Source organism: Saccostrea cucullata, unplaced genomic scaffold (assembly GCF_032062105.1).
Source record: "Saccostrea cucullata isolate Sc308-1 unplaced genomic scaffold, CSIRO_AGI_Scuc_v1 ctg132, whole genome shotgun sequence".
In the NCBI taxonomy this organism is placed as follows: Eukaryota; Metazoa; Mollusca; class Bivalvia; order Ostreida; family Ostreidae; genus Saccostrea; species Saccostrea cuccullata.
In genome coordinates this window covers 216,656-230,502 of record NW_026927480.1, presented here as the reverse complement: position 1 = coordinate 230,502, position 13,847 = coordinate 216,656, and the positions used below count along the sequence as shown (strand labels likewise).

The 13,847-nt window shown below is 31.3% G+C and overlaps 1 protein-coding gene across 1 annotated transcript; it reads right to left on the bottom strand.

Moving 5' to 3' along the window:
• Positions 1-3,107: 3,107 nt before the first annotated feature.
• On the bottom strand, positions 3,108-11,859 carry LOC134274612 (sodium-coupled monocarboxylate transporter 1-like). The gene is made up of 16 exons (XM_062756890.1): positions 11,515-11,859; positions 11,190-11,258; positions 10,211-10,262; positions 8,856-8,923; positions 8,498-8,578; positions 8,314-8,387; positions 7,809-7,949; positions 7,160-7,295; positions 6,403-6,488; positions 6,086-6,198; positions 5,762-5,832; positions 5,560-5,646; positions 5,139-5,314; positions 4,689-4,789; positions 3,810-3,934; positions 3,108-3,426 (listed from the first exon to the last, which is right to left on the bottom strand). The coding sequence occupies exons 1-16, from the start codon at positions 11,857-11,859 to the stop codon at positions 3,184-3,186; spliced, it is 1,968 nt and encodes a 655-aa protein (XP_062612874.1). The 3' UTR covers positions 3,108-3,183.
• Positions 11,860-13,847: the final 1,988 nt, after the last annotated feature.

The window sequence follows — 13,847 nt, the reverse complement described above, 5'->3', positions numbered from 1 at the left end:
ACAGCTTATGAATATCATAATCCATTTTATTTCGGTGATTTGTTCTACAAGTTTACAACAAAGCAGCTATTTATCAAAACTTAACGAGGGAATTATAATTTTTAAACAGGATAGACCAGTGTCTTGTCATGGTTGGCTGATTCTTATTGTGTATTATTTATGTCTGTGATTAATATAACTTTTAAAGTCATTAGAGTATTTCCCGCTCGTTAATGTTTGTCATTATTTGTGCAAATTAAGCATAAACAAATAATGTGTTTGTTTATTTGTCTGTCTATTTTTCTTTTCAAATTTTGATAATTTATTACTCTTTCAAAAAAAATTGATAGAGTTGATTACAGTGGTAAAAACCTTACTTTATATACTGGTAGCAAAGCTGCATTTTTCCGAAGAAAACTTTAAATGATTTATTTCCGCAATGATCTTCTAACAATGTACCATCATCCGAAACTTGGCTGTAATACTGCCGAGTGGGAGTTGAATGATAAACATACAATCAACCCAAGTACTTGTACAGTAAAACTCGTTTAGTATGAATACAGACATTGCAAATTCTCGAATATAGCAAAGTTATCTTAAATCCCCCGGCTATATGAATTTTACAAATTCCTTATACGGATATAACGAATTATGAATTTCAAAGATCCATGTGACTTCGATACAACCGAGTTATACTGTATATAATGGAGTTATTTTTATATGATATAACTTGAAGAAGTTCTTCAATTTTTTTTAAAGATCCTACTTCCTCCTTCGTATTCATTAATAAATTTTGATTACCTCCAATAACTCAACGCTTCGTCACAGTAAAACAGGATTCGAATTCACTTGAATTTTTGATACATTTTTATCTTTTTGATTCAATTTGCATTGTGAAAAAAGAATTCCACCTTACTTTTCAAAGGAATGTTTGTACTTTGCATAAAATAGGGCGTGGTTCATTTCAATCCCCATTTAATGGTAATAACCTTTTTAAAAATTGATTAGAACTAGTCGATTGAATTTGAAGAAATCTAAAATGTGAAAGGTACATAAATGAATGCAATGAAATGATCATAAAGTCCAGTAGGTTTTGTTCTCATGGCCTAGGCATGTGTTGTATCTTGCATGTTACAACGTGAATATTTAAAGTAAAAAGGTGTTTTAAAGAAACTTAGCTTTTTCGATTAAATACGTGGAGTTAACTAACAGTATTCGAGCTCAAAGTCCATTGATTATTACAAAATTGGAGCGGAGCAGATACGGACCTGTAAAACACCAGATCAGGTGCAATGGATGAGCAAGGGTCTCCCTCCGCTCGGTCACCCCCCGCCGTGTGTTCTTTGTCATGTTTGGAAGAAACGGGAAACTGCTCAGTGTGTATATAAAATAAAAGCCTAGTAATTAGTATGAAAAAAAAGTCAGCATACATATTTCTCAAATTCTAAAATGACAAGTGGGGAAAACCTGCCGTCATATTGGCCAGATCTCTGGATTCATCTTTTCTGGTACCTATAACTAAAAAGATGACTTACCTTATGTGTAATATATCGGACTCTTCTGAAAATATATCTGGAAACTTCTTGTCATTATTCTATCAATCCAAGAAAATTAAAATTTTCAAAGAAGGAAAAATAAAACTTGAAAAAATCCAGATCGAGAGAAGATTTCCACAATTGAAGCACAGGATAATTGAAATTCACAGCATCTCTTAATGGAGACAAATTATCCTAAATTTAGCTTCCCTGGGCGAGAATTCAAGTCACCGATTTAAGACCGACCCGCGGCTTAGGAAACTGATCGAAGGCAAATATTAAAAGCTCTTTTTAATAAAAAAAATCACATCTTTCAATAATTGCATAATTTTGGGTGTTGGTCACGCATGATTGAATATTTGAGTGATGCATCGGATGTGACAAATGATTGCATCTCATGTGTAGAATTACTAATTATTACAATAATTGCCCTTTCTTCCTCAGAATAACGATAGATAAGACATGTGTCAAACAGTCAGTTTAAATTTGCAAAATCACCAATCTCCGTTTTTTCTTTATTTTTTCTAAAATAAAGATATCTAATCAAAAAAATGATCTATCAGTCTTTCTCAAAATGAATTAATTTGTATTGGATAAATTATTTAGGCATCATTTTTAAAAATTACTGAGTTCAACTTTCGACGTTAATTATTCTATATAAGAATGAAAGTTTTAAAGGAGCAGTAAAACTCTTTTTTATTTGAAATATGTTCAATTAAGAATTTATCATTTGCATATTTTGATGAGTTTTGCGTTCAAAGTAGAATTTTTAATCGCATTCTTACCAGCCAAGTAATTTCTAAATTTATATTTGAGTTTTTAACCTTTCCTCAAACTGAATGTTTCGTCTCCTGTGAAAATTCTGTGATTTTTCAATATAAAAAAAGTAAGGAATGACGATTGACCTGCCATAAATATTAATCTTTTTTTGTCATCATATATGTTATACTATCCACGAAAACGATGTAGAAGTGTATTATCTTAAAATAAAAACTGTTTTTTTGTTCTGCAGGATTGAACGTTGCAGCTGTTAAGAAAAATACACAAAAGCTTAATATGGTTATGCATTTTTGCAATAACTGCAACCGTTTATGTACTAAGAGAAACAACATTATATAATGTTTTTGTCTTATACTGATAGATGTATCATTAGAATGTTTTAGTATTAGTTTTGACACGGACATAGAAAACACTTTTGATATAAAACATAATTTTATGACATAAAAATCAACAATCAACCAAGATTGCCTTTAGCTGAGGTACTTGATCATTTACAATGTATTAAAAACTATCTCTGAGTTTACCAATTAAAATACAATCTTCATTCATTATATTTAATGAATATTATAAGTAGATATCAATGCTTACTAAATATATATAATTATGATATGATTGAAATTGAAGTATTTTCTTCTAATGATAACAATGTTTGTAAAGTTATCTCCAAAAAGCTATGTATCAGCATACGTTTTTGCATCAGCAAATTTTATGATTATTAGAAGTTACTGTAATATGACATTATATTGATATATCCCTTCGCAACATACCTGTACAATACATTTCAAAAACACATTTATAATGATTTATAATCTATGAGATCCACACATAGGATTTATTAATGGATAATATCACAGAATATTTTGATTGGTTTAGAGAAATCTTTTAATTATTATAACTCTGTCTTTGCCGTTCCACCATCATTTTCTTGAACATCTGAATATGAAGGCGGTGCATCGTTCGTATCGAACCCAGGGTTATTTTGCCCGTTTTCTGATACATAGAAGGACTTGTATGATATACCACCTATTGGTTCAGCCTGGTGCTTCTCTCGGTACTTCTCGGACTTTATCGGTAGGATGACTGGTCTGTCAGGATCTACCGAGAATTCTATATCTTTCTCTGCTTTTATGTCCTAATAATGACAAATGACATAAATATGATGATGATATTAATGTATTAACACAGAACAAATTTAGTTGTAGTTAAAGGGAAAATGTAAGGATTTTCAATGACCAAATTGAAATTTGTTATTTCTTTTTGACAATAAAACTGATTTGCAACGCAAATATATATGTTTTTTTTTTAAATACTGACTATAACTAACAACTTTTCTTTGATATTCATATATCAAAATTTGTATAATTATGGAACTTTACAATTTTACAAAACATGAAATTTAATTACAATACATATTTCACAGAAGAATATAAAACATTTTAAAAATTAAAAAAAAAGATTATGCTTAGTTAAATAATAAATGAAAATAAAGAATGGATTTCCATAATTAATGTGTACCTCTGGGTCTTCATATTCTATGTAACATCGCAGACATCGGCGACACTTCCCGGGCAGACAGCAGAAGATCCGGTCAAAGAAGGGAATCAGGTATTTACTGTCTACTTCATCCTTAGGAGTCAAACCTGAAAATAACCAGGTAATTGCAATGTTATTATTAAGTAACGCTTTTAAAAAAAATTCATAATTTTTTTTTAAACAATTGAATTGATTTTTTAAATAGACTCATGACTTTTCATTTTGCTTGCACTTTAAAAAAGCATACATTCAAAGTTCTTTTCATATGAAACTTTTAGCTTAACGTACCTTCGAGATGTCAAAAAATGTAATTTAAAAATGATTATTATGTTAGAGATTACAGTTAGCCTTAAAACAGTAAGGTAACTGTTTAGTGATGATCTGATAACTGGTTTTTAATACTCTGTTAAAATTCTTTACTTTTAAAAAAAATTGAAGTCTACTATAGATTCATGAAAATTCATTGTGCTTGTACTTTAAGAAAAATACACCAAGAGTTCATTGAGGAATAAGTTTCGTTTTTGCTAAAGATAAGTACATTAGAGATGCAAAGAAATTTAAGAAAAAATTATTTATCTATAACGCATGGAACATTGGAGTAATCCATCATGTGTTAAATACCTGTAAGAGGTATTGTTGATAAAGAACATTTAAAATAGATAAAGTGAAATGATAAACTATACATCGAATTTTCTCAATTTAAAAGCTAATGCTCACTCTAAAGGCATTTCATAGCAATGAGCTCACTTTCAATCTCAGTGTCACTTTTCCACTAACAATTCTTTCCGCTTAAGTAATCATAAGTGAGCTACTCTAAGTTTTAGGACGCGAGTTTATTGTGTCACTTTATATACTACATACCTGTGATCAGACTGACAAACAAACCAACAATGACGACAGTGGCTGTCCCAATGGAGGGATACCAGAGATAGGAGATCGTGTAAAGGACATCCACACCCTCACTGAAACCAAAGTTTAATTTCATAATAAATTCATTTAAGGTGGAACAGATGTTGAACAACAATTAAAAACTTTCCCATTTTGATAAAGGTTACAGGTAGATTTATGTGTTAAAGTTGAAGTTATTTAATATATAAAATTAAGAGTCGAAATTAATTGAAATTCTATGGAAACAAAAAAAAAATGTGAAAAAAAAACAAAAAAACAAATAGTAATATGCATATATTCTTTACATATACAAAAGGATTTCTCTTAATTTTTCAAAAAATACATGTATATTCAATTTGTGATATACACAATGTATTTCTTTAATTTTTCTTTTCGTTGCAGTTCTTTATCATGTATACTTACATTGGTGGGACTGGGGTGGTCGTCGTTGTCATGTTAGTAAGGAGGGTCGAGTTTTCAGGACTAGTGCAGTTCTCTGTTGGGAATGGAAGAGGATTTGGAGCTCCCACTACGCTGTAGGCCCCGATACTGATCCAGAACGGAAGTACCAACCCGAAGATACTGCCAATTATTGCACCCTGATAGAGTTTAGATACAGATAATTATTTTATCAAATATTTAAGACCGAGTGATAGAGTCCAGAAATACAAATTCAGATAAAAATTATTTTATTGAATATTAAAGACCGAGTTTAAGATATTAGACTAATATTCTTAGCATTGAAATTTTAACAAATTCTAAGCCTTTTTAACTGTCTATCAAAATTCTGACTATACAATTTGATGTTCAATTTAAACTATCCATATTGGAAAGAAATACTGACTATCCAGTTAGCCCATGGAAAGAAAGCTCCCAGGACAAAAATCCCTAGCAGAGGTCCAGAGGCAGCCCCGGTAAAACTCAGGGAGGCCTGGAAAAGGACAAAATATATAAGGTATTGAATTACTACATACCTCTGTCCACGTTTTCTATTCAACAGCATAAAATTTTCTATTGTTGAATAAATTTTGAAAATAGAAATGTACCTGGAGAACAGTTCCTCCTAAGTTCATTGCCATAAATGCAGTTCCTATCCCTGCTCCTCCATACAGTGCAACTAAAAATAATATGCCATTATAGTCTACATTTATTTGGAACGTATTTGATAAAGACCAGAATATGGCATTTGGTGTTTCAGTTACACAAAAAAGCAACCAAATATAACCTCGCACATAAAAAGAAACATAAACCAGACAAACCAAAATCAATTAAACAAAGAAACAGAACAAAACAGAAATAAAAGATAAACATTGCTCGAATGAAACTCGCTGCAGAATGTATTTTTTCCTTCACAAATTCTGTCTATTTACCCAGAATTCTTGTGATCCAGGTTTTCTGGGTTTCTGTCTTCTCTCCGAGGAAAGGTTCCAAAATGTCCTTCCATGTGACCGCTGACAACGCGTTCAGGCACGAGGACATTGTACTGTAATAAAATTGTCCAAGAAACAGTGCATTGGTCCAGAAACAGTGATAGTGTATTCCAGCCATTTAAACTTTTTAATCAATAACCTTTTTTTATAAATCAAAAACTAGTTCATTTTATATATTCTTATAAATACCCCAAAATTAAAAAAAAATATCTAATCTGTTTTAATATAAATGCGGAAACGTCATTGGTCATTCAAACCTGAGAGCACCACTAAATAAACAAGCCACAAACAGACCAGGAATCCCCGGATAACCAAGCGTCTGCATCACAAAGTATGGAATTATCTGTCAAGAAATATATGATATTTTCTTATTTAAAATCTTGCGCAATCACATGCTCAAAGACAATAAGTTCGAATACTTAATACGTCAAACGATGGAAATCCTTGACATAGTTTGTTAAACAAAGTTATGGCTGGTATTAATTTCCTCAAAATGTATTAAGAGATTGTGTATAGCAACATTTGGCATTATAAAGGCGCTTCGAACTTCGTTCAATCCCTGGTTAACTTCGATTATATTCGGTATTTAAATAAAGTATACATAAACCCAAAGTCCTTAAGCAATGTTTAGAAAAAAATCAAGTTCCAAGAAAGATAACCTCTTTATATGTTTATGCTTTATACATATATATACATAGGTTCAGAAAGCGAGTGTATAGATCAAACTCATATTATCTTGATGGACAAAAATCCATAAGCAACAAGACAAGAACATAATGCCCGAACTTAACACTTCTGATTCTTTGAATGAAAATATGCCTAAATTAAAATTTGAATATTATGTTGATGTACAAAGCCCTTTGAAAAAGGTTTCTGTTTTAATTGTATTGTGTTGATTTGGGAGTACAAAATAGGAATAAGAAAGACATTCTTTAAAAAAATTTCAACAACAACTAGTTTTTTTTTTTTTATATCAGAAGCTTAATGAGAATCTTCGTTTTATTTCTGTTTTACCTGGTTAGAGTTGCTGACGTCCTTGTTAGTGTAAGGATCACAGCCCTGCTCTACGTAATAAGCAAACACCACTATCCCAGCTACACAGGTCACACAGAGGAGAAGGGTAACGCCAAGGATGTTCAGAAGCACAGCCCTGAAACAACAGAACAACACTGATAAAATACAGACAGAAAGAGATGCTGAGAATGTTCAGCAGCACAGCCCTGATACAACAGAACGACAATAGTAACACAGAAAGGCAAGGCCTAAAATGTTCAACACAGCCCTGAAACAACAGAGACAATAGCAACACAGAGAAGACGGACCAGGCCTAAGATGTTCAACACAGCCCTGAAACAACAGAGACAATAGCAAATCTTAATAGTACCGGTAGTACATAGAAATAGATTTAGACACTTTCTTAAATTATTAACTGTCTTGACTTTATTCCCTAGTTTAACTTTCTATATTTTCAACAGAACAACTAGATTGCTGAAGAAAAATGCACTCGTAGTCATAATTGAAAACACACATACACATACTTAATACAATGAATCAAAGATAAACTTTATTCAATATATAGAATATCCGTGAAGAGAAAATACTTGACTGTATGCCATTCTTTTAGAGAATATGTTGATGGCTTTTTTAATGATGTAATATTTACGTTTTTGCTTTAGCTAGAGTAGGTAGAGCACAGTATCGCTGTACACTGGCTTGATTGACACCATATGTAGCCGTCCACCCGACCATACCACCTACAATCAGGGACCAGAAGGAATGGCGCTGGGTAGGGTCAGGGTTAAAACTGAAAATAATATGCATGTGTATAATGTTTTTCTTAGTGAATCAAAGTCGGTTATCTAGTTAGGTAGGTTACTTTACTTAATCTAGTTAAAAACATGTACATGATCCTTCCTCGTCATTTCTATACATTAAGCATAAATTTCATTTGAAACGTCTTCTTTCTTTTTTATATTTTTTACAGTATTTAAAGAAATCTGAAACTAGCATGGTAAGTATTTACTGTTAAATCAAGTTAAAAGAGAAATTTGAGTCTAATCATTTCTTTTTTATATTTTCATCTTTATTTCATATAAAAAAAAAGTGGGGACAACAAACGGATATCAATTTATATCATACTGTATATACTCTATTACATGCATAATTACTCAAAAAATTCAATTCTTTGCCACTCGTCGTTAATTCTCCACACAGTGTCAATTCCGCCAACAGATATCGTACCCTGTAAAATATCAGGAAGAAAGCTGTTCTCATTGGTTAAGAATATTTGGTAACTCTAGTATTTAAAAATGTTAATTTTAATTGTCTTTGATATGTATTTGATTGTAGAACCTGAATAACAACAGCTAGAAGTCCAGCAACCATGATAACAGACTGGAAGACATCAGTCCAAATCACAGCTTTCATTCCGCCCTAAACAAAATAGTGCATGATGACATTAATACAGAAGAAAAAGAAGGAAGTAAGTTTAAGGTTGTGTAAAAACTATCTGAATTTTTATAGATATGATTACAAGTTATCATCAAGGAAAAATATAATATCAGGTAATAAAAAAACCCTACGAAATAGATATCTTTTACATTCTTTTACATAATTTTATACATGTTATAATTTTGATGAAACTGCGCTGAGATAAAGCAAATCTACATGAATATCATTTTATTGTCGCCATCATTTTTTGCGTACTAACCAAGAAGGTGTAGAACGTAGACACAACTCCGACGGTTATGATTGTCGCCCATGTTGGAAATCCAGTCACTTTAAAATTACAGAAAGAAAAAACTTCTTATAATACATTTAGTGAAGGATATGGAGATAATGAACACTTTTCAATCTCAAAGTCTATAAAACAATACAAATTAGGAGCAGAGCAAACACGGACCTCTAAAACAACAGAGGTTGGATCAGGTGTCATGGAGGAGTGAGCATCCCCTGCTGACCGGTCACTACCGCCGTGTGCTCCTTGTTATGATCGGGAAATAACGGAAAAATTCGTCTTCAATTCAGTGTATAAATAATGGACTAACAATTAGTATGAAATTTAACGTCAGTCAGCATTTAGCTCAATGATAAATTTGTATTTGCTGACAAGGTCATTGTATCGACCAAAGAAGTTAACAAATGATGACTTTAAACGAGATGAATTAAATCGCATTAATCATCAATTGTACACGATACAGGAGTTGCGTCGGTCTTATTGAATAAACATCTTTATATACCTTGTCTTTCCATTGCTTGTTATATGATTTTAATTATTTCAACATTCTTAAATTCATGCCCCAATCGCCAACCAAGGCTATAGGTCCGATTGTAAGATTAAGTTGTTCATATATATTATATATACCTTTATTGAAAGGAAAACGTAAAATAAATACAAAACTATCTATTGTTTTATTGTTTACAAATAAAAAAAGAGGGTAATTGTTTTTAATCAAATTCAGTTAAAAATTCAAATTCAAATATAATTTTACTAGTACATGATGAAATAAAGTAAAATCTTTCGAAATTCTCAACTTTAAAAATAAGTTATCTAAAACACTAGGGTCAATAAATCAGTCTACAAGATTTCTCATTATCTGCATGATCGACTTTAATAACATGTAATTAATTTTCTTGGTCAATTTCAGAAATTTGCAATTCTAAGAAAACTTTATCTCTAATTTTCATCTTTGAAATATTACTTCAAGGACATATCAAATATAAAGAAGTAATTTAAAGGCAATAAAAGTCAAAGTTTAAAATCTCTTAATTTTTAATCAATTATATTTCCAAGAAAAAGACGGTAAGCCTTTTCCTTTTTATGACAAAAATTATCTAAAATGATATTCCAATATCACCGATATACATGTAAGTTTACATGATGTCATTTATTTTGTTTCAGTTAAGCCCTTCGTAATACAAAGTGCATATATATAATTGATCCATAAGAAAAACATGTTTAAAATAGGCTACTTCATCAGGAATAATTCAGTTCATTGAATTTGTCTGAAAAATTAAAATAAATCCTTAGTGTTGTTCTTGTTCCTGACACTAAACTTCACTCACCCGCTTCTAACGCTGTGGACGGGGCATAGGAAGCCACACCCATGTAAATAATCTACAAAGGAAACATATCTAGTCTAATTCTAGTAGAAGAGAGCATTATATATAGTCATAAAATTGAAATAGTGATATTCTATTTTTACTAGAACAGTCACCGGTTTTCTTTCAGAAACGGAAACATGTGATATGCAATATTTTGTGGCAATGTCACTTAAAATAAAAATCAGCAAATATATTTTATTTATAAACTTTTTTTGCTTATGGACCTCAAATGCCATAAAAAATATTTCTTCTTGGATATAAAGAAAATATAAAATGAAATCATCTGAGCTAATCCTTTTATTTTTGTTTTCAACAAAACACTACAGAGTATCTATAATATATTTCATCCAAAGAAAAAGGACAAAAAAGTTCAACGACAACTAAGTATTTATTCAACAAAAGTCTTCGCTGAGAACTTAATTGGCGGAAAAAAAAATTTCAGTCAATTTATCTTGAATAGTTTATTTGCTTTGAATGTATAAATTATTACAAATTGAGAAAATTATAATTTCAAAAATACAACAGAATTAGAATTCGTTAGTGTTCAGGCCATAGAGAGTTTTTTACAGAAGGTACATGTACAATGAACATATACATGAGATGGCAGTTTATCATCTTTTCAAATTCAGCACCTAAAGGCATGATAGAGATGCAAATTAGATTTAGGGTTATCTTCATTATTAATGGATTATCAAAAAGGGAAGTTAAAAAATGAAACTGGTATATTTCGCAGGTCACTGCGTAGGGATGTAGATCTGGATTAAATATTGAATAGTGAATTTATAATAAAGAAGAACTTTTTCTTTAACATAACTTGGTTTACGCTGTTCTTAAAAAAGTCTTTAACCAATTCTTACAAATACATGTATATGTGGAAAACAAACTCGATTTGTCCTGTTTAAAAGACAGATAATAAGTAATTATATTTTAAATTTTATACCTGTTGTAAAATCATCATAATAGTCCCTGTTAGTTTGGCGGCCTTGGATTTAAACCGCAGTTCTAAGTACTGTGACGAAAATAGGAACCAATTATTTTACATTGAAATAATAAAATATATATATATTCTAATTTTGAAAGATTTGGAAAATAAAATTTTACCATAACGTGTATGAATATTGTTTCAAGTATTTGTTAAGAGTTTTAAATGTTGGGTTCCATAAAACTTTAGTACTGAATTTAATTAGAAAACATTTTCTTATTTTTTTAAAATACTTTTTTATACCCTGTTTCATGGTGAATGAATGCACATGTGCAGAACTTACTTCAAATGAGCTTGTTAGCTGGAGAGGGTACAACAATGGGACAAACAACTGGGAGGCTAGGATAACTGCCAAGATTAGTCCGAACAGATACACAAAGTACTGCGTCCCCTGGGTGTACATTTCTGCGGGAGTGCCCAAAATCAAAATGGCCGACATGAAAGATACCAGGATGGAAATGGCCACAGGGATCATTTGCAAACTCCGGCCTCCCATTAGGAAGTCACTAGTTGTTTTCTGTCGTCCACCCACGAAAGCATAGAAAATCCCAATGCCTGCCGATACGGCCAACATGGCCCCGAAAAGTAGCCAGTCCCAAACATCGAATTCTGATTTTGACTGCACCATCTTATTATTCTTACCTAAAAATGAATCAATCAGTTGGAACGAAAACATAGAACTGAAGAATGCAAAACTAATTAGAGACCATATGCTGCTATATTGTTGAATTCGATAATGGCAAAATCGCTCAAATAGTGCGCAAAGTTTAATCAAGCTAGCTAGCAAAAAACTGGTACAACCAATAAAAAAAATTCTGTATATTATTGTATCGTAATTATTTTCTCTTTCCAAGGGCGCAAGATTTATTCTGATATTTGCAGTACGAAGTTATGGATGTTTTTTCAAGTCAGATGCGTAGAAATGCGTATATGCCATGTAAGGGGTTAAATGAAAACTTCAAGAAATTATGTCAACACGATACAACAGAGTATGACACACTTTTTCATACTAAATACATGTATTTAATTATATTTAATTAAAATAAGACGTTATTGGTAACCTTACAACAAAGCATTATAATAAACTTGATGACCTAAACGTTTCAAAAATCAATTTTCCTTATTTATGCATCTATATATATACCCTTATCAACTGCATATGGGGTTTATATCTCTCAGTTGATTCGATACGCAAAGGCATGCTAAGTTAAGGTACAGTGAACAAGTTGACGAAACAAGAATATCAACAATTTCGTTTAAAGTCAGCATTTCGTAATTTCTATGGTCCACACAATGACCTTGTCAGCAAACACAATATATCACTACATGTTAGTCTAATGCCGAGTGACTTTTTTCATACTAATTGTTAAAACATTATTACCCAGAGTCTCTAAATTTTCAACGGATTTTTTAATTATATCTCGACCATGACAAGGAACAAGGAAAGAAAGAAATGTCAATATTCAACTTAACAACAGATTATATTTGCAAATCATGTCATGGCGTCTCTTTAAGAGCGAAATGGGACGTTAAACAACGCACAATTAATCAATTTTATTGTATCAACCATGCATTTAGATTGCTGAATTTTAACGCGGCTGTTGATATATGAATTTGCAATTGAATAATAACAAGGTATGCAAATTGAAAGATCGTACATCTAGGTTTTCAGGATATTTTTTTTTCTTTTTGAATTGAGTAGAAAATATTTTAAAGTTCCTTAGATTTTTTTAGAATTATTTAGTAATTAAGAAATAAGGAAATTCTTCTTCATTGCTGTTTTTATTTTCGTAAGAAGAAAAGAAGTATTTTGGTATAACATTTACCAAAGTCAGTCATTTATATTTGTTTGTAAATATTTTTATAAAGTTTACAAAACCAGTATAAGCACAGTTAATTCAAATTCAGTATTGCTATTTGGTGTTTTGAAATAATATATCAAATTTGCATATAATTTTGAAGAATTCCCCGCTTAGATACGGAACCATGCTTTGTCGCAATATCTAGATTTCCATTACCAGCATGAAATACATCAAATTTCTTACCTCTTCTGTATCGACCAAAAATCCGTCAACTCTTGGATTTGCCGACTTCAATGATCACAGTTTATTTTTCTTCCTGCTAATCTTGTCCTCATTCATAAAATACAACCGACACGAATTCCCTCAACAGCAATAAATTAATGTCATGGTAGATTTCTTTTGTCAATTTGTCAAACTTTTTTCTTGTAACAAAAAAAAATGAACACAAGTTTACTTGCACTGATCACAAATCGATCAACTTAAGGGGCATTTTCAAGAAAAGTACAATTTAGCGAAGATTGAAAAAACGTCCTGAGGAGTCTATATCGTGAACCAAACTCCAAAAACTGATTTTTATGTCATAATTGCAGTATCATATACAGGCACTTAAGACTTGTATTCCCCTAGAGTAGTCGTAAACGGGTGCCCTCGTTAAGTTCCCATGTAGAGAGCTTGGTTTGAATTATTTATCGCATCATAAATAGCGCACTCTAGATCCAGTTTTATCAAAATATATACCTTTATGGCGCAGATACTTAGCTATCTGTCAACAGACCGGACAAGTAGGGGAATCTCACCACAGCTATCGCACCAA